General features: G+C 48.5%; 2 protein-coding genes and 1 long non-coding RNA gene across 3 annotated transcripts in view; 1 reads left to right on the forward strand and 2 right to left on the reverse strand.

Moving 5' to 3' along the window:
* Positions 1-1,815: 1,815 nt before the first annotated feature.
* Positions 1,816-14,008, reverse strand: ARL9 (ARF like GTPase 9). The gene is made up of 4 exons (XM_051841853.3): positions 13,147-14,008; positions 9,372-9,534; positions 5,759-5,934; positions 1,816-2,325 (listed from the first exon to the last, which is right to left on the reverse strand). The coding sequence occupies exons 1-4, from the start codon at positions 13,459-13,461 to the stop codon at positions 2,146-2,148; spliced, it is 834 nt and encodes a 277-aa protein (XP_051697813.3). The 5' UTR covers positions 13,462-14,008; the 3' UTR covers positions 1,816-2,145.
* A 1,369-nt stretch (positions 14,009-15,377) lies between these two features.
* SRP72 (signal recognition particle 72) overlaps positions 15,378-20,680 on the reverse strand; it is a 31,411-nt gene continuing 26,108 nt past the window's right edge. Inside the window, exons 17-19 of the mRNA XM_002717161.6 lie at positions 18,433-18,470; positions 17,197-17,356; positions 15,378-16,676 (exon numbers count right to left, since the gene is read on the reverse strand). Coding sequence (XP_002717207.1) covers positions 16,499-16,676; positions 17,197-17,356; positions 18,433-18,470 — 376 coding nt within the window. The 3' untranslated portion in view covers positions 15,378-16,498. The remainder of the gene's footprint in view (positions 16,677-17,196; positions 17,357-18,432; positions 18,471-20,680) is intronic.
* LOC138843565 (uncharacterized) lies at positions 16,670-19,272 on the forward strand. Its single transcript, XR_011378469.2, has 2 exons — positions 16,670-16,800; positions 18,479-19,272. It is a non-coding gene; the product is annotated as an uncharacterized LOC138843565 (long non-coding RNA).

Consider the following 20,680-nt stretch of genomic DNA (forward strand, 5'->3'; position numbering starts at 1 on the left):
ACTCATATGGAATTCCAGCGTCACAAGAGGTGGCTTAACCCACTGCACCAAAATGCTGGCCCCTAAATGTAAGAGTGTTAAAGTGAATTCCGAGGAGTGCGTCTACTCGCTTTCATCGCCAGCATCAAGCTGTAGGGCCGTGTTGTTGCTCAGTGCCTGCTCGTGGAGGAAAAACTCCAGCCACAACGCTTGTGGCCAACACGCAGAATCGAAAATCAGCATGTGAGAAAAACAGCAATGAAGAACGAGAGGTGTGGTCCTCCATCCTGAACGCTTTGGTGTCACCTTTGGAGTAGGTCTCTCGGAAGGTGGGTATGCTCCCGACTACCATAAATAAATATATTAAAAAACAAAAACAGGCCGGCGCCGCGGCTCACTAGGCTAATCCTCCGCCTAGCGGCGCCGGCACACCGGGTTCTAGTCCCGGTCGGGGCGCCGGATTCTGTCCCGGTTGCCCCTCTTCCAGGCCAGCCCTCTGCTGTGGCCCGGGAGTGCAGTGGAGGATGGCCCAGGTGCTTGGGCCCTGCACCCCATGGGAGACCAGGAAAAGCACCTGGCTCCTGGCTCCTGCCTTCAGATCAGCGCGGTGCGCCGGTCGCATCGCGCTGGCCGCGGCGGCCATTGGAGGGTGAACCAACGGCAAAAGGAAGACCTTTCTCTCTGTCTCTCTCTCACTGTCCACTCTGCCTGTCCAAAAAAAAACAAAAACAAAACAAAACAAAAAAACAGATGCTGAGACCCAGGGTTCTAGCATCCCCGAATCACGGATCACGGTGGGATCTGACCTCCACGGGCCAGCATAGAAGGCTCGGCATTAGACCCCTGAGGGGCTGCTGTTATAGCGGTTAGCCACGATTCTGCACTGAACTTAAAGGCACACACTCCTACGATCCCATCCCTCAGCTCACACGTGACTTCAAGTACGTCCCATTCTAACCCGTGTGCTGGGTGCAAACCTTGGAAGGGGCCAGCCGTCATTGCCTTCTTTGCTTTTTGTTTGCCACACATTCCAAACTTTAAAAGGAAGGATTAATAAAAAAAAAAAAAAAAAAAAAACACCCTCCTTCCAAATCTTGTTATGTTTCAAACCAAGGCAAGGCACGGTAGCTAACAGCTGGATTTACACTGTGTCTGTAGGTATAGTTATCACTCACAAAACAGGCCTAGTGAAGAAAGGCGAAATGTCAAGAATTTCAGAACAAATCCTCAGAGAGTTCATCTAGTTGAGGAGCCTTCAAAAAAGCTCACAGAGGGGCTGGCCTTATGGCGTCGTGGATAAAGCCACAGACTGCAACACCAGCATCCCATATGGGGGCCGGTTCGAGTCCCCGCTGCTCCACTTCCGACCCGCTTCCCTGCTGATGTGCCCAGGAAAGCAGCGGAAGGTGCCCCAAGTGCTCAGGCCCTTGCGCCTGTGTAGGGGATCCAGAAGAAGCCCCTGGCTGTTGCCTGACCCAGCCCTGCTGTTTTGGCCATTTGGGGAGCGAACCAGTGGATGGAAGACCTCTGTCTGTCTCTCCCTTTCTCTCCCTGTAACTCCTTCAAATAAATCTTTTAAATGCAGAAAGTTCACAGACAATGCATATTATGAAAAAGTGTATGGATTTCAAAAATCTTTTGCATCAAAATAAACTTAATTCCATTGTCCACAAAGTGTCAAGTAGTCTTGTAGAACAGGCTCCTAGACAGACAAGAAACCTTCCCTAGTCCTTCCGGACGCTGTCAAGTTCTGCTTCTCTGTGGGTCTGAGCTGCTCACCGTCCCCACTGTCCTATGGTACAGTTCTTTCTTTGAGGGCTGAAAGGATCCATTAGATTTTTACTTGAAAGAGAACGTTTATTAAAATATTTTCATATGAATTTCACATCATTGATAAAAACCACCAATGGGATGAAGGCTTGCTAATGTTCATTTCACTCTTGTTGATTAAAAATCCCATTCCCCCCTGCAAAATACATCGTTTTATAAATACTAATGTTCAAAATCTAAATAAAGGGAAGCTTTCAATAAGTTAACGTTAATCTCGGTGCGTGTGCCATGCACTGAGAAACCAGGAAAAGGCTCATGTTTTATTTCACAGTGGAAACCTCTGGCTCTGAGCCTGCCACTCTCAACACTCTGGGGTGACACAAGGCTCGGGGCCGGTCACTGCGCGTCTGCAGCCAGCTGGGCAATCAGGTCTTTGGCGTCCTGCATGCTGGAGGGTATCTCTGAGCCGTCCTCCGTCACCTGGGTCCCAAACAAGAACAGCTTTCTGTCGTTCCCCACCTCGGAGAGCGCCAAGGCCTCGTGGATGTCTGTGATGTGATAGGCTTCCTCCAGATCCTGCACCGGGGAGGAGAAGGAAGGGGAAGAGGTTGGTTATACTGCTGGCGAGGTGGCATAGTAGGATAAAGCTCCAGCCTGCAGTGCCCGCATCCCATATGGGCACCGGTTCAAGTCCCAGCTGCTCCACTTCCAATCAAGCTCCCTGCTAATGCACTTGGGAAAGCAGCAGAGGATGGCCCAAGTCCTTGGGCCCCTGTACCCACATGGGAGACCTGGAAGAAGCTCCTGGCTCCTGGCTTTAAATTGGCTCAGCTCTGGCCATTGTGGCCATCTGGGGAGTGAACCAGTGGATGGAAGACTTTTCTCTCTCTCTCTCTCTCTGTAACTCTCAAAAAAAAAAAAAAAAAAGATTATTTCCTAATGCCTTTGGATGAATGAACTTATTCCTTGTATTTGTTGCTCTCTGTGGTTCTACCAGTTTAACATAGAGGACACTGTGACCTCATTAGGATGACAGCAGTGGTAGTTTGAATAGAAATATCTGTGTCCAATTTATGCCAGAGTTTGTATGATATCAAAAAACATCTTCTGGAATGAAAAGAAGTCAATATAATACTGTAATTTTCCAAACCGTGCAGTCAATCTGTTTCTAATTTTGGTTTCCATCTTCTAAGATTTCTTTCCATAGGATCAATTATTTTAAATTGATATTTAACAACAAAAAATTTGATTTGTTGGTTGTTGGGTTTTGGTTTTTTTTTTTTTTTTTTTTTTGGTCCCCGTAATATTTTCTATTTTCTTGACTGTTACACTGGCCACTGTGAATGTTTCTTTGTGAACATTATTTCCACTGAACAAAAATATGGTGGTGGGTTGAGGGAGGAGAGAGGACCAGGAAGTGGGGGGAGAGGCCAGGAGGGGAGAGGCAGACACAGGTGGAAGGGGAGCCTTTGAGGCTGGAACCCCTCCCCAGAGGCAGAGCAGCCCGGCTTATGCTGCACGCCAAGGTTAAAGTCCCCTTGGAGTAAAAATAATAAGCTCAAAACATCCTTTGTTGCCGCTCATAGACCAGGAGTTGTTTATGCAAATGACCTCTGATCCACAAACACACAGGTTCCCCTGTGATTTTCAGTCCTCTGCAAGCATTTGGGCATTTTCTCTTCTACACTGCATCTGTCACTGGCTCTTGTTGTCCCACAGCATCCCCCTAAGCTACAGGGATCATGTTGGACTCCGGGAATAAACCAAGGGGGCGTCATTCTTTTTTCCTGACCAACACAAACGTATCAAGCTGCATGGCGAGGAGCCTGTGAGGTTTTCCTGATGCACATCCGTGGTCACCCCTGGAGCTCATCACTTCTCTGGATGTTGGCAGTCACGGTATAGCGCTTGCTTGAAAGCTGAATTCACTTCGTCTTAGCGTCTACAGGCTCTTTTATAACTGTGTTAACGGGCCCAGACACATGGGGATGACACCTCAGCTTCATAAATTCACTTCTGGAATTGGAGAGGAAGAAATGGGGGTGGGGGTGGGGTGCTGGGTGGGAGGTGGGGCTCCCTGTAATGACAAAGCCCACCAAGTACAAATCCTGGGCGTCTTCCTTACTCCCACCCAGGGCTGCCAACCAGATCATCAGGCAGAGTGAAGAGGAGATGCCTTTGAGCAAACTCTCAGATAATAGCTTGGGCCAATGAGTTGAGTCATCGAAAAGCAGACTAAATAATTCAGCCAAAGAATATCTGCAAATACGCATTAACCTTAAACCAGGATACTCACATCTTTTTGTCATTATGCTCCAGTAAAAGTTATACATTTGACAACGAATGGCTCTGATGAAGGTAAAAAATACAAGCCACAGGTACTGATGAACTTGACTATTGAAAATGGAAATATTTTCTGAAATGTGGAAACCACAAGCAAAGTAAAATGACAAGCCACTAGGATGTGGGACAAGATCTGTGTGGGCACATAGCGAACAGAGGATTATTTTTCCAAAAGATATGAAAAACACCTGCGATTTAAACAGGAAAAGAACCCTGGGAGGAATTTGTGAAAAGATATTAACAGACAATTTAGAGATACAAACTGATAACCAATACACATCTGAAAAAAATGCTGAGACTCACTGGTAATTAAGGAAATGTGAATTAGAATAATAAAAATAATTTCACCCTCAACAGATTGGCAAAAATAGAACAAACCTGACAACACCAAGTATGGACACAGATGTGGAGCTGCAAAAACTGTCATCCCCAGAGACATTTAGTATTTTTAATGCATGTATGAACTAAGGTCTGATTGGTCTAAAACAAAACTACTCCTTTAAAAAATTTTTTCAGGGGCCAGTGCTATGGTGCAGTGGGTTAAAGCCCCAGCCTGCAGCACCGGCATCCCATAAGGGTGCCGGTTCAGGTCCCAAGCCGCTCCACTTCCGATCCAGCTCCCTTCTGATGGCCTGAGAAAGCAGTGGGAGGTGGTCTAAGTGCTTGGGCCCCTGCACCCATGTGGGAGACCCAGAAGAAGCTCCTGTCTCCTGGCTTTGGCCTGGCCCAGCTCTGGCTGTTGTAGCCATTTGGGAAGTGAACCAGCAGATGGAAGACCTCTCTCTCTCTGTCTCTTACCTCTCTCTGTAATTCTTTCAAATAAATAAAAATAAATAATTTTTTTTTCATTTATTTCATTTAGTTGAAAGGCAGAGAGACAAAAAAAAGTTTATAACCCAGATCTAACAAATACAAGTCGAGTGTCGGGCCTAGCAATACGGATGCCAGTGTCCCAGACTGGAGTCCTTGGGGTCAAGTCTTGGCTCCATTCCTGATTCTCCTGATTCTAGTTTACTGCCAGCTTCCTGCCAGTGTACATCCTGGGAGGCAGCAGGCGATGGCTCAAGTAAGCGAGTTCCTGCCGCCCATGCACGTGACCCAAACTGAGTTAGGTGCCAGCTCCCAGTCTCAGCCTGATCCAGCCCCAGCTGTTGGGGTATCTGCGGAGTGAGTCAGAGGGGGGAGCTCTCTGTCTCTGTCTTTGCCTTTCTCCCTCTGACTCATATAAATGTGTGTGTGTGTGTGTGTGTGTGTAAACACAACTCCTGGTACAACTTTTTTTTTTTTTTTTTTTTTTTTGACAGGCAGAGTGGACAGTGAGAGAGAGAGACAGAGAGAAAGGTCTTCCTTTTGCTGTTGGTTCACCCTCCAATGGCCGCCGCGGCCAGCGCACTGCGGCCGGTGCACCGCGCTGATCCGATGGCAGGAGCCAGGAGCCAGGTGCTTTTCCTGGTCTCCCATGGGGTGCAGGGCCCAAGCACTTGGGCCATCCTGCACTGCACTCCCTGGCCACAGCAGAGGGCTGGCCTGGAAGAGGGGCAACCGGGACAGAATCCGGCGCCCCGACCGGGACTAGAACCCGGTGTTCCGGCGCCACTAGGCGGAGGATTAGCCTAGTGAGCCGCGGCGCCGGCCCTGGTACAACTTCTATGTTCACAGCTCTTACCTGCTTGTTTGCAAACACTACCAGAGGAAGAATCGGGTTTGCTTCGATGAGCTGGTGAAGGTATTTCTTGGCTTCCGGTAGCCGTTCGTGATCTGCTGAGTCCACCACGAAGATCAGTAGCAATCCCCTGGGCAGGTACGCTTCCCAGTGAGAACGGAAAGGCTCGCTGCCGCCAACTACCCGGAACAGTAGGGGAAGAAGACAGAACAGAGATCACAGAGGGGCCCGCCCAGGGGGCAGTCGGGCTCAGCAGGACGACTTCAGGGGAGATGCCACCAGAGGGGTGTCCCGGGGTGGGGGTGGGGGGACAATTACCCTTCACAGGTGGTCCATTCACTTGGAACCACAAAGGGTCAACACAGAGACACGGAGCACTACAGCACATGTCTCCTGTTCCTGTTAAACCGGCAGCCCCCGGCAGCCCTGGCATGCTCACCAGTCACAGCTCAGAAAATGGGAGTAAGTTTCCAAAGTAAGTAGGGTGGTGGGTTGTAACGCACATTACTCTAAAATCATCTTTAAGTGCAGTGAATTCACTGGTTAGTCTCACACAATTATTTTCCTTTATCAGAATCCCAGAAAGAGTTTCCCCCTTCACATTGGATTGAGAGTTCATAAGACCATGTAGGTATTAGGAATATTGGTTTCAGAAAGGAAATGCCTTTCGATTAACTTATTTCATTCTGCTGATTCTTGCCAGAACAAAGTTTTCAGTTAATTATAATATATACACAATGGATTTATTTTTAATTTCTCTAGGTTGGGAGTTGGCAAACTATAGCTAACCACCTATTTTTTGTATTGCTCCAGGAGCTAAGAATGGCATTTATATGAGTGGGGGAAAACAGGAAGAATAATGTTTTATGACACATGAACACCATATCAAATTCTGACTTCTGCGTCCACAAATGAAGTTTTGTCTGAAGGCAGTCGTGTTTCCTTACCTGTTGACCATGGCTGCTTTCATACGCGACAGCAGAGCTGAGTCATTACAACAGAGACTGAGTGGCCTGCAAAGCCAAACACTTCACTCTCTGTCCCGCAAGAGAGAAGCTCACGGGCCTGTGTTTAGGAACCCAGTAAAGCCATCGCAAATACCAATAGGAAAGGATCTTTGCCTTTCTGTTATTTTCCTTTGTATAGAGCTAGGATAGTCACTCTTAGAAATATTTTTGTGTTTGAATTTGCTAAAATAATGCTATGTAAGCAACTCATATAGTTTGTGAGAGAGAGAGATAGAGAGAAAGATCTTCCTTCCATTGGTTCACCCCCCAAATATCCACTATGGCCAGCGCGCTGCGCCAATCCAAAGCCAAGAGCCAGGTGCTTCCTCCTGGTCTCCCATGCGTGTGCAGGGCCCAAGCACTTGGGCCATCCTCCACTGCCTCCCTGGGCCACAACAGAGAGCTGGACTGGAAGAGGAGCAACCGGGACAGAACTGGTGTCCCAACCAGGACTAAAACCCGGGGTACCGGCGCCACAGGTGGAGGATTAGCCTAGTGAGCTGCGGAGCCAGGCAATAACTCAAATAGTTGTAATACACTTAAATATCAGTGTGAAGCGGGTTAAGCCATTGCTTGGGATGCCCGCACCCCATACTGGATGCCTGGTTCGAGTCCTGGCTGCTCCACTTCTGATCCAGCTTGCCGCTAGTGTGCACCCTGGGGGGCAGCCGATGGTGGCTCAGGCAGTTGGATCCCTGCCACCATGCGGGAGACGTGGATGGAGTTCTCAGCTCCCAGTTTCCATCCGGCCCAGCCCTGGCTGCTGTGGGTATTTGTGGAGGGAGGCAGTGGATGGAAGATCCCTCTCCACCTATTTGTCTTTCAAAAATGTGGTTTTTAAAAAATGTATTAATTTTATTTAATTAATTATTAATTTTGTTTTTAAAATAAGTGTTAAAATATTACTCTTTGTAATTAGACAAAAACAAAAGTCAAAAGATGACTGTGGTAATCTGAGCAAGATGTGGTGGAGGCTCTGACCCACGTGGGGGCAGTGGACAAGGATGTCACCAACCAACCTGAGATGTCTTGGGTTCACTGCAAGGTGGGGACGGAGGAGGAGAAAGCAAGGAACTCCGGGTTTCTGACTTGGGCAATCTGATGGATGAGGAGGCTTTCACTTCCCAGAGGATTACAGAGAAAGGAACAGATATGGGATAAACGACGAATTTTTTTATTTTTATTTTTTATTATATATTTTTTTGACAGGTAGAGTTATAGACAGTGAGAGAGACAGAGAGAAAGGTCTTCCTTCTGTTGGTTCACCCTCCAATGGCCGCTACAGCCGGCGCTACCCCAATCCGAAGCCAGGAGCCAGGTGCTTCCTCCTGGTCTCCCATGCAGGTACAGGGCCCAAGCACTTGGGCCATCCTCCACTGCACTCCCAGGCCACAGCAGAGAGCTGGACTGGAAGAGGAGCAGCTAGGACTAGAACCAGTGCCCATATGAGATGCCGGCGCCGCAGGCAGAGGATTAACCAAATAAGCCAGGGCACCGGCTCCAGTGAAGAACGTTTTTAAACCACAAAGGTTGGAGAGGCTCAGCAGACACTCTAGGTGGAGATGTCAGGAGACAAGGATATGTTTGGGCTGGTGTATACATTTGGGAGTCATTAGCATAAAGATGGTATCTAATACTGTGAGGATGGCTGGAATCATCCGGTGGGGGGGCAGGAGGAGAGAGAGGGGAGAGAGAGAAAGAGAGAGAGAGAGAGAATCTTCCATGTATAGGTTCACTCTCCCCAAGTGGCCAGGGCTGGGCCAGGCCGAATCCAGGATCCAAGAGCTTCACCTGGGTCTCCCACGCGGGTGGCAGGGGTCCAAGCTCTTGGGCCATCTTCCGATGCTTTTCCCAGGCCGTTAGCAGGGAGCTGGCTCGGAAGCAGAGATTTACCCACTACGCCACAACGCCAACCCCAACTTCCATCTAATCAGCAGAGGTCTGGGGCTTGTCTGCCATTTCATTGCAGAGAAGGAAGCACGCTGCACTTAGATGGCTTGTTCATGTGTGGTAGTGTGGGAGCAGGGATGACTGCAGGGGGTGCTGGAGCCTCGTCCCACACTCCCCTTAACATCACCGCCGCAAAAAGGAGAAAGTTTAAAAGCCAGGAAGTGCAGCCTCCACTGCTGCAGCTTAAACAGCATACACGCATGCTAAAAGTTTAGGAAAAGCTGAGCCAGTGCTGCTTTTCACAGGACCCAAGTTTGCTAACATCACGGTTGGCTTAGGGTCTGAGGGCGGGACGTTGTGGTCTGGCAAATTAGGCCGCTGCTTGGGATGGCCACGTCCCACACTGCAGTGCCTGGTTCAAGTCTCAGCTCCTCTGCTTCCAATCCAGCTCTGCTGCTGGTGTGCCTGGGAGGCAGCAGATGATGGCCCAAGGGCTTGGGTCTCTGCCACCTACACGGGAGGCCCAGATGGAGTTTTCTGGCTCCTGGCTTCCACCTGGCCCAGTCCTGGCTATTGTGGGCGTTCAGGGAGTGAACCAGTGGATGGAAGCTCTCTCTCTCTTTCTCTTATTTTCTCTGCCTTTCAAATAAATAAATCCTTAAAAAAAAAAAAATCTCCTGAAATGCAACTACCCACAACCGGGGAGAAAGAGTGCTTACTCTCCAGGAACTCCATTTGGCTGTCTTCCGTGTTGATGCAGACTTCATTGAAGCCCTCAGTGGGTGCCCTGCTGTGCTGGATTCTGTTTGAAGCCAGAGAGTGGAGCACACTGGTTTTCCCCGCTCCATCCAGGCCCAGTACCAGGATCTGCTTGTTTTTCTCCTATGAAACAAAAAACCAAATCAATAAATCTGGGCTGCCAGGGCCTTGGTCTTCTGGCTCTGGCAGCTTCCTTGACTGTGGTAAAACCCAGTAATAACCGTGGAAGTGTAACCCGGCACTAATTGTCGCAGAAAACGTTTTCTAGGTCTAGAACTGTCCCAGTCAGTGAATCTCTTCTAAGTATCCATTAGTTATGTGATACTAATCTCATATCCTCCATCCAACTCTTGTTCAGTGTATCAAGTAAGTGACTTTCTCTCTCAGTACTTAGGTCATGGTTCACAGGGCCAGTTTCACATTTTGCTTCTTTAGTTCACGTCCTTTGGAGGCTGCACCAGGACTGAGTTTGTTTTGGGGGTCCGTGGTGCACCTGTTGACTGAGCAGCTCTGCCTGTAGGCATTGTAGGCCTCACATTATTATCAATCCTACTGTCTTCACCATTGGAGGGCTAGGTTATAAGATCTTGGGCAAGGCTCCCCTTTGCAATGCAAGCATCATGATTAAATGTAAAGGTTAGGGTGATAGAAATTGTTAAGTCAGTTACAATCACAAATGAGAATTTGTTACATAATGTGATATTAAAAGCTGATGAACTAGACCTAACCTCAGAAGCTTTCTACCAGGCTTACTTAGAAAGAAGCTTTCTACCAACAAACCAGCCTTAGAAATCTTTATGGCAAAAGACCAAGGGACAAGAAGGGCAGGCTGGCGTAAAGACAGAAACATAAGGTCTAGAGCACTCAGAAGTGTAGCTCCTATGGTGCAAACCTTAAACATTTATTTACTTACTTATTTAAAAGACAAAGGAGAAAGACAAAGACAGAGACACACAGCTGGTCTTATGATTCCCTCCCCAAATGCCTACAACAGCCAGGACTAGAGCAGGCCAGTGTCAGGAGTCAGGAACTCCATGCTTGTCTCCCACCTGGGTGGAAGAGACTCAGGCACTTAAGCCATCCCCTGCTGCTTCCCAGCGTGCACATTAGCAGGAGGCCAGATTCAAAAGCAAAGCCAAGACTTGAACCCAAGCACTATGATGTGGGAGGTGGGTGTCCCAAGTGGTGCCTTCATGCCCACCGCTCCATGGCGCAAACTTTACTGTCAATCAAACAAAGGACCAATAATAGAGTTGTACTGCTCACAGGAATTCAATTCTGCTCCCAAAGAAACTTCTCGCACACAACACACTAGTAACCGTCTTCAATGCCACTGGTTTGGGAGCAGCAGTCTTGCACCTGCCTGCTTGTTTGCATGAATGTTGACACTGGACTTAGGCTGGGTTTCTGGAAAAAAGTGACCCTACACCCGTTTAGACTATCCATCGTGCCTCCTTTTTAAAAAAGATCTATGTAGAGGCAAGATGTTTGCAGGTCTGGCCTACTGGAGACTTGTATGGAGTCATATGTAGGCCATGTAGTGAGTAACAGAACTGGTGGGGGGGGACCCACATATTTGTTCTTAGAGCGAATTCTTGTTGGCTCTTAAAGCAAGTGGTTTTATCAGAATGTAACTGCACTGAATACCTCTTTCTCTTCCTCTTCATATTCTGATGAACAAAAGCTAACCACTGGTCTTGTGACTAAGGAGAGTGGCTGTTCTAACAAACAATGCTTGCTTGTGAATCGCAGAAGCCAGCCTTGAGAAAGGCAGCTCAAGTTGCAAGGTTAATTTAGCCCTCTGCAGCCTGCACGGCTGCAGTTTGGGATTTATTGGAGCGGACTGTACAGGAGGAAGAAAAACTAAGGGCCCAATAAGCATGGGCTCTAGGCTGAGTGAGCTCCATCCTGACGGACGACACACTGGACTCTCCTAGCACAGCACTTGCCTCTTTCAGAACTCAGCCGAAGAACGTTTTATGTAGCTGCACAGTTGTGTAGACGGTGCTGCTATTCCCTGCTCACGATAAAAGTTCCTCAAGGAATTGCGTTGATGTCCGTAATGGGTAAATGCCCTACTGCAGACCTGCAACCGGCCTTGGCATCTATCGACTCCTCCCTCGCTGTGAGTCACTGCTCAGCAGACCAGTGTTCACTGCTTGAAAGCCCAGTTCCAGACACCCCCTCCCCTGTCTGCTACGGTCCTCATCTGCCAGTAGATGAAACTCTCTCTCCTCCATCCTCAAACCTTGCCTTCATTCTTCTGATTCAACGCAGTGGACAAGGACTGGATTTGGGGGGTGAACCAATGGAAGGAAGACCTTTCTCTCTGTCTCTCTCTCTCTAACTCTGCCTGTCAAAAAAAAAAAAAAAGTGTTTGTGCCCTATCCTCCCACATCTAAATGCTACAACCATTCCGCAACTGTGCCATGGTGAAGAAGAGGGACTAGACCCACAATGCCTGCTTGGAACCAGCACTTGTACCAAGTGCCCGGGGTGCAGTGCCAGCTTTGCTCCTGATTCCAGCCCCCTGCTCATGCACACCCTGGGAGGCAGCTGCTGGTGGCTTCAGTACTTGGATTCCCACCACCCACATGGGAGACCTAGAAGGAGTTCCTGGCTCCTGACTCGGGCCTGACCCACTAGTGCCTCATGTGGGCATTGGGAGAGTGAACCAGTAAATGGAAATCTCTTTCTCTCTCTCTTCTCTCTCTCTGCCTCTCCCCCTCCCTCCCTGTCACATCAAATAAACTTTGAAAAATAAAAGTGCATGCGTTCAAGGAAGAGTGGCACCAAGAAATGGGTTGCCAGTCATGGACCCATTCCCCCACCCATCAGGGGCCTCCTCTGGTTACCCTCCATGTACTTCTAAGCTGCACACCCCCTGCCCCCATCCTCCCCCCCACACACACATTTTAACATCTCTGAAATTGGAACATGTTTCACAGTAGGTAGGATGCTGTATTTTGGTTGGCAGAATTTTTTCTTTCTTTCTTAGTGGGACCTAAACTATTAGCATCTTGGACCTTGCGCAGTATTGTGAATTAAGTCGGTTCCGCACTCTCTTCCGGGACACGCTGCTGCCCCCAAGCCCATCCTACCTAGAAATCCTGCGCTCACTCGTGCTCTCCAAGGGTACAGATGTGACATTTGTGGTGGGAATCTCGCTGTCCTTTGTCAGAATCCATTCCTTTGGCAAACACGGATCTCCGTGGCTCGCGTTTTATTAGAGAGCAAGTCTCCGTTAATAGCTGAAATTGGTACAGGCAGGAACTGCAGCGCACCGGGCCCATCGAGCTGACCCAGGTGAGGCCTGTTTCTCCGAGAGCTCTCAGCCCACCCCTGCCCCGCAGGACGCTGCAGGTCTGACAACCAGGCAGGCACACATCCCGCGCGGGGCCCAGAGGCGGCCGCCGGCAAGCGTGGATGTCTCCAACCGACCATCGCGGTCGGGTGGGCGCTGCGCCACGGGCCCGGCGCTGGACAGAGCCCGGCCGCTGCGGGGCCCACGCCGCGTCCCGCAGGCCGATGGGGGCCTCTTCGGCCTCCACGCGGGCTTGCGGGGTCCGGGCGGAGCTGGGGACACCGTCACTCGAGGCTCGCACCTCCCCTTCCACCCGCGGGACACCCGATCCTCGGCGCGCGGCTCGGGGCTGGGACGTAACAGAGCCGGCGCCCGGGCGGCCTCGGCGTTCGTGGCCTGGGAGGCCAGGGTCCCGCGCGGCCGTCTCTTACCGGCAGCTGCGGCGGGGTCCCCGCCACGGTGGGGCCGCTCTGCCCTTGCTTTCCTCTCGCCCGTTCCTTCTCGGCCTCAGCCTCCGTCTCGGTCTCGGCCTCCGTCTCCGACCGGTGTCCCCTCCTCTCCGTCTCGGCCTCCGTCTCGGTCTCGGCCTCCGTCTCCGATCGGTGTCCCCTCCTCTCCGTCTCCGACCGGTGACCCTTCCTCTCTTCCTCCCCGCTCCTCTTACTCCGCTCCTTCGCTTTTTCTTTCCCCTGATCCTTGCCTTTCCTCCAAGTCCTCTCCTCCCTTTTCACTCCGCCCCTCTCCATCCCCACCGCCTCCGATCCCTCCCCGGCCCCTTGGCGCAGGGCCCCGGCGGGTGTGGCCCTCGCGGGGGACGCAGGACCGCGACGTAGCGGCCGGTGGCGTAGACTACCCCCGCGCTCCCCGCCTGCCCCAGGGCGCACAGCAGCCCGACTCGCCGAAACCCCGAGGCGGAGGAGGGAAGGGCGGGAGCCCAGGCTAGGGGACGAGGGAGGTCCCGAGTGGGCGTGGGGACCGCCCGGGGCAGGGAACGCGCCGCCTGGCGCCACTCTCCACAGCAGGGCTCCCTTGGCCAGGCAGGGAGGCTCAGGCGCTCTGAGCCGCCTGAGGCGTCTGCCCCGCCGGTGTCCCCGAGTGTCCTCCCAGGGCTCCAGGCCTTCGCCGCTCGGAATGCCGAACCAGGAAAGGCAAAATCGCGACCTCTCCCGGCCAGGTCCCTGTGAACACCGGGGGCGGGGTGGGGGTGGGGGTGTCTGCAGCCGGTTAAGGACGCGTGGGGAAATGTGAACCCTTGTACTCTCGATTTCTTGTTGATTTTTAAAGCGCGGGGAAGGAGGGTGGTGGGCACAAGCTGCACCCCACACCCCCTATCTCAGGGCCTGGTTTAAGTCAAGGCTACCCAGCTTCCCGCATCTGATGGCTCCAGTACTTGGATCCCTGCCATACACATGACGCTCCTGGCCTCCGCCTGGTCCAGTCCTGCCTGATGCTGGCATTTGGTGAGTGAACCAGCAGAGGGAATCTTTCCATCTATCTAGCTTTTCAAGTAAAAGGAAAATAAACTGAAAGGCAGAAAAAAGCCCCTATGCTGGAGATGTGGAGATTAACTCCGTGCCGGGGCCGTGGCTGCTGGCGGCAAACCAACACTGCAGCCCAGCTGCACGGTTCACACGCAGGAAACTTTGCCACCTCGGTTTCAAACAGCCTCGAGCCAACAGCCGGTGGACTGCAGGTTGCAGACGCAACTGTCTGAAGGTTAGCTGTTTCCCTTAAGCTTGAAAGTGCTGTGCTTAATATCCTTGTGTTTATTTATAGACATAACCAACATGATGAACTCTCGGCAGTTTAAAACGGGTTCTCTCAATCCAACTGTATCAGTTTTGTGGCTCTGGTGGGAGGGGCAGGAGATAGTTTAAAATACTCAATTTAAAAGAAAATTCTTATATTAACCAGAAGTCCTCCATAAAACGCTGACACCCAAAGCATGTTAACCCATAATCCATAGTCACTGCTACAATGTTATTTCAACATGTCACAGTGAAGAGACCTATCCATATTGGGTCATACTGCTCATTCTCTGTCTCTCTCTCACACACACAGGATGTGTCTATGTCACTGGCTAAGGGGCCGGCCACACACACACACACACACAGGAAGTGTCTATGTCACTGGCTAAGAGGCCTATCCAAGAGATGAAATAATTACCAGAAAGTTAAGGCAGATGTCTACTTCATTTGACAACTGTAACTTATTTATTTGAACTGAGGTTTTAGTTAGGGAACAATGGCAGTCAATAACAATGACTACACAAAAAATTCTAAATTTCACTGTTGTGCCTTGGGTCAAAATTTTCAATGATGGATAATTTTCACCAAGATCCTGTTGCTTTGTTAACCAAAGAAAGTATCCTTCACCACAGGAAAATAATGGAATCAGTCCTGAATAACAAGGTTACCAACAGTTGCTGGTGTATGGGCTGTATATTCAGAAGGAATAAATATCTGTCACACCAGCCAGAAGACTGTTCCCTGTGAGCTCAGAAAAGTATTGTGCCATAATAAACCATTCTGATTTTAAGCAGATCTCATTTAGGCACCACTGTAGACCCTCATTATGCTAAACCAAAAGGCAGTGCCCCATCTCTTACCTTGTAAAGGAGGAAAACCTTTGTAACAACTATGAAGAAGTTTCAATAAATGTGTTCAGATTCAAACAGCAGCACTTTATTAACAAGGACAGAGTAATCTGATCACAGGAAATACTTATAAGTTTAGAATAAATGATTTGGGGCAGCAGAAAATGAGTACTAACAAGGGCAGGCGTCCCAATGTGTCTCTCACAGCTGTTCAGTGTGAAGCTGGCTTGTAAGCAGGGAAAGACAAGGCAACACTTACGCAAGTCCCCTGTAAAATACTTCATTACTTTCAAAGGGTCACGAACCATCATAACCCGTAACTAGAAAAGGAAGCCTGTTAACTAGGCCAAATAGTTCTGTTAGATTTTAACGCTGCCTGGTACTGATTTTCTCTCTATGTAATGAAGCCAATGTTCATGTTTTTGATAGGGGTCATTAACCTTTCTGATAGAGACAGTTCAAAGCCATCTCATCTCAGAACACTGGGTCTAAGACTCAACTTCTTGCCACATTGACACATCTCCCTTGAAGTCTTCAGTGATGTTACGTCAACATGTTAACATCATCTGAAAACCCAGTGCGCACCAATGAGTCATTCGTGTATACAAATAAATTATGGAGAGGGTCCCGTATCTAGAATCACATGCCACAACTTATGGCTAAAATGACTTCTTGTGGCCACTCAAGAACATCAGTGTTTTAATAAGGTCCCTTCTGAACGAACACAGGACATTTCTAAGCAGGTATCTGGAATGCTCAGAAGATTCTACTTTCAGTCTCTGTGGGCCTCCTAAGCCGTAACTGAAAGTGGGAACGAGTGTCTTCTGACTGGAGCTGAAAGAGCAGAAAACAGTTTCTGTCTAAATCCTGGGAAGCCGCACATGATGTGCCTTTTTGTGAAACAGAGAAGAGCAAATCCACACACAAAGATAAAGGAAGCAACAGACATCAAGGTGCAGCAATGCCCAATCATTCTCAGTCATCACCTGCGCAAAGCTGGGGCACAGTGGGCCAGTTCTGCCGGGGTGGACTGGGGAGGATGTGCTGTTTGATGCCCGAGAAAATGATTGTACGACAAGATGGGGATGGAAGAGGGAGCAGCTCTGTGCTTCTTGCTCTGTTGCCTTTATTATGTTCCTAGTGCCACTGAGACCAGTTAAAAACAGCCTACGACAGCAATGTTCTCATCACCAACCACCTTTTCCACCTTTCTTCTTTTTCTGTTGCTGTTTCTTTTTTGCTGCTGGCGCTCCTGCAGGTTTCTGGTGTCTCGGGGGGATGATGTTACTCGTGGAGGCAGACACGGCTGCTGCACTGCCAGGCCTTGGAGACGTGGGCGGGCTGCTCACGGTTTTACTGGCGTCCCTGAAAGCACCAGAGCAAGGACGTTCCGGTCACTCGTATATTCAACAAAAGGCATAAAAATGCCTGTACGTGGACTTGACTTTATACACCCAACAACCTCCCACATACTCTCTACTTCTTGAAGGTGGGTCCCCAAAACTCTATTTTCCTTTTGAATAAAATTTTCACTGTTTTATAACCTGCCAATTTTCACAAGAGTAAGGAAAATATTTTGAATGATCTGTGTTAATATTTAATACTTCTAGTAATTACTATCTATTTATCCATTTAGTTGGTTGGATGACACAGTATGTGTAATTTCTTTTTGCAATTAATAGTCATTATAGAAGTTTTAGTGCTTACAATTACAATCAAATAAGAAATATATTTTATGTAAGTATGTTGTAAATACTTATCAAAGATATGACTATACCTCTCATAATTGAAATCTATGAACCAACTGGCACCTATAGATGTGAGCGAGTATCAGAAAGAAACCACCAGCAAGTTGAAGTGAGCCCAGCCTTGGGCGAGGACGTACAGTTCAGACGACGCTGCCGCAGTCGCTCCCTGTGTCCCCTTTCCAATCTGGTCCTTCTTCTTCCCCTTCTTCCGTCCTCGATAGTAGGAGCGTTCTCGCATTGGCAGCCACCTTTCTGGATCCGGGGTAACTTTTGGGTCATAATTCTTAGGCAGCTTTCCTGTGTAACAGTTCACAAAAAATGGGAGATGTACACAGAATATTTTCAAGACGGTTTGTTAAACAATGTATTCAAGCCTAGAAGTAACCTAGGAGTAACCTAGGAATAACCAAGGAGTAACACCGAAACCGAAATGTATCTGACAAATCTTCATTTTTATCATCTAGTGGGGGAAGGGCATCTGTAAGCATAACTGAAAATTCAGAGGTCATAAAGGAAAAACTTTCACACATACATAACATGAAACAGAGTGGATTAATATCCCTAATTCAGAAAGAGTTTTTGCTAATCAATGGATCACTCAAAGAAAAATATGAAATTAAGATTTGAGTAAACCAGTAGAAATAAGTCATTAAACATATGCATAGACAGTCTAATTAAACATGATAAGGGCCAGGCAGGCAGTTGGCCTCAGCGAACAAGACACTGTTGAGGCCGGCGCCGCGGCTCACTAGGCTAATCCTCCACCTCGCGGCGCCGGCACACCGGGTTCTAATCCCAGTTGGGGCACCGGATTCTGTCCCGGTTGCCCCTCTTCCAGGCCAGCTCTCTGCTGTGCCCAGGGAGTGCAGTGGAGGATGGCCCAAGTCCTTGGGCCCTGCACCCGCATGGGAGACCAGGAGAAGCTCCTGGCTCCTGGCTTCGGATCAGCACGATGCGCCGGCCACAGTGCGCTGGCTGCAGCGGCCATTGGAGGTTGAACCAACAGTAAAGGAAGACCTTTCTCTCTCTCTCTCTCTGTCCACTCTGCCTGTCACACACACACACACACACAAAAAGACACTGTTGAGATACCCACTTCTTGCATCAGAGTGCCTGGGTTGGAGCCCAGGCTGCGCTCTGGATTCCAGCCTCCTGCTAATACACACCCTATGGAGGCAGCAAGAGATCGCTTAAGTGGTTCGGGGAGTGAATCAGTGGACAGGAGCTTTCTCTGTCTCTCCAATAAATGATGTTTTTGAAAAGTCCATGTTCAAAGATATAAGAGAGGGCAGTATATGTCAGAAGATTTCTAGATAGGGTTAAACTCGAGCTTTTATTTACAGAAAGGTATTTAGGATTTTTAAAAGTCTCACCCTTCTTTTTCTTCTTCTTCTTTTTCAAATCTCCCTGTCTACAAAGAGAAGAAAAACCGTATCACCACTGTGATGTTCACAGAGCACTACGTATGTGCAAATCATGACGTTGCTTAAGACTTGGCAGCAGCTCACCAGAGCTAACAAGGTGGCTGGAAAATCAATTTCAGTTAAATCCAATCAAGCTTCAGATACTATAATTTTTGGAAAGTAGTTAAGAAAATAGACAATTGTTTTCAGAAAAGAAACCATCTATACTGCAAAAAATTCTAAGTGGCAAACATTATGTTTATGTGAAAAGGTAACCAATTTGCACTAGAATGAAAAGTTCTACTTGGGTGAGTTACCCTGTGTCATGCAAGATGTCAGGGACTCCACACTCTGCCAGAACACGTACAGGCAAGATTCAGGGAGAGACCACGATCTGGAAGCATATGCAGCGCAAGTCATGTCGGTCATGGCTTTGGGAAGGAGGAGGAGGGATGAGCTGGGAAATGACTTTTTACTTTGTACTCGTTTCTCTTTTGAATTTGGACCCTTTTATTATTTTTTAAAAAAATAAAGCTGGGGCAGGAGTTTGGTGCAGCGGTTAAGCCCCACCTGGGATGCCTGCATCCTCTATCAGAGTGCCCAGGTTTGAGCCCTGCCTCCACTCTGCATTCCAGCTTTTTCATGATGCACACCCTGGGAGGCAGCAGGGGGTGGAGTCCCTGCCATCCACATGCGAGACCTGAGCCGGCCCAACGCTGGCTACTGAGGGCCTTTGGGGAAGGAGCCAGCACATGGGAGATCTGTGTCTTTCTGCCTTTCAAATAAATAAATAAAATTTAATAAATAAAACCTTTATTAGTTACACTGACACTCACTCCCCCACAAACTCCCAAAACATAAAAGTGCTGAAAATGGTATAAAAAAAAATCAAGGGGCTGGCGCTATGGCACAGTGGGTTAATGCCCTGGCCTCAAGCGCCGGCATCCCATATGGGCGCCGGTTCTAGTCCCAGCTGCTCCTCTTCCAATCCTGCTCTCTGCTGTGTCCTGGGAAAGCAGCAGAATATGGCCCAAGTCCTTGGGCCCCTGCACTCACGTGGGAGACCCGGAGGAAGTTCCTGGCTCCCGACTGGCACAGCTCTAGATGTTGCGGCCAACTGGGGAGAGAACCATTGGATAGAAGACCTCTCTTTCTCTCTCTCACCTCTCTGTGTAACTCTTTCAAATAAATAAATCTTTAAAAAAAATCAAGAAAACATTTTAATAATTAAGTAATCTGAAAGCTACAGTAAAAAGAGCAAGACATTAACAAAAATCTCTGGCTAGACTCATTTGAAATGCTCTATGAGAACTCTGAAACAGTCAACTCAAAAGACAACAGCAACAACTCCTGCCAAAATTTCATCTGTAAGTCACAGAACTGTGAACATTCTCTCAGGATATCCTGCAGAGTAGGAGACACAATGTCTGCTGTCTTATTTCAGTGCCTGATCTCTTACCTAGACCTTGCAAATCCAAATTATCTGCCTATAAACTACATCCAACAGCCGTGCCTCCAGCAACGCGAGGTTCTTTGCCACTTCCTGTCTGCCTCAGCTGTCTTGCACGCCTCATCGTCCTCTTTCTCAGCCAGCACACCCACTCCTCCCTGAAGCCTTTCCTGTGCCTGTTCCCAGGAAGAACGGATTGTCTCCAGGGTGCAGTCCTCCATACCCTGCAGCTGTCACGTGTGCAAGCGTAACAGCACTAACTGCTTACGTGTATGCTATTTCTACTTTATTTTTTGGACAATATACAGCATAAACCTATCACATAGTGTATCTTCCAAAGAAACTAAACCTTAGTGCCAGAAACTAACTAAAATAAAGATACTCACTGAAAGTACTGTGCTAAAATGTAAAAGCTTAAGTTAATGTACATCTTAATGACTGTTAGGAGGAAAAGAAAAAGAAGACTAAAGATTAGAAAATAATTATGTCTTCTGTTTTGGAAGAGAAAAAAATTCTGAGCATATTTAAACAAGAATTATTTAAAAATCCACTTAAGATTTGACTTGAACTTCTTTTACTTTGGGTTTCCTGGAAAGGCTTGAAATTGGAATCGTAATAAAATGGAATTTGAAATAATGTAATAGCTTTGAGATTCCAATTCCTTATTAAAGTATAAAAATTTATCGGGGCCAGCACTGTTGCGTAGTGGGTAAAGCTGCTGCCTGCAGTGCTGGCATCCCATTTAGGTGCTGGTCCAAGTCTTTGAAC

Source organism: Oryctolagus cuniculus, chromosome 8, assembly GCF_051225735.1.
Source record: "Oryctolagus cuniculus isolate XC-2025 breed Fujian yellow rabbit chromosome 8, ASM5122573v1, whole genome shotgun sequence".
In the NCBI taxonomy this organism is placed as follows: domain Eukaryota; kingdom Metazoa; phylum Chordata; class Mammalia; order Lagomorpha; family Leporidae; genus Oryctolagus; species Oryctolagus cuniculus.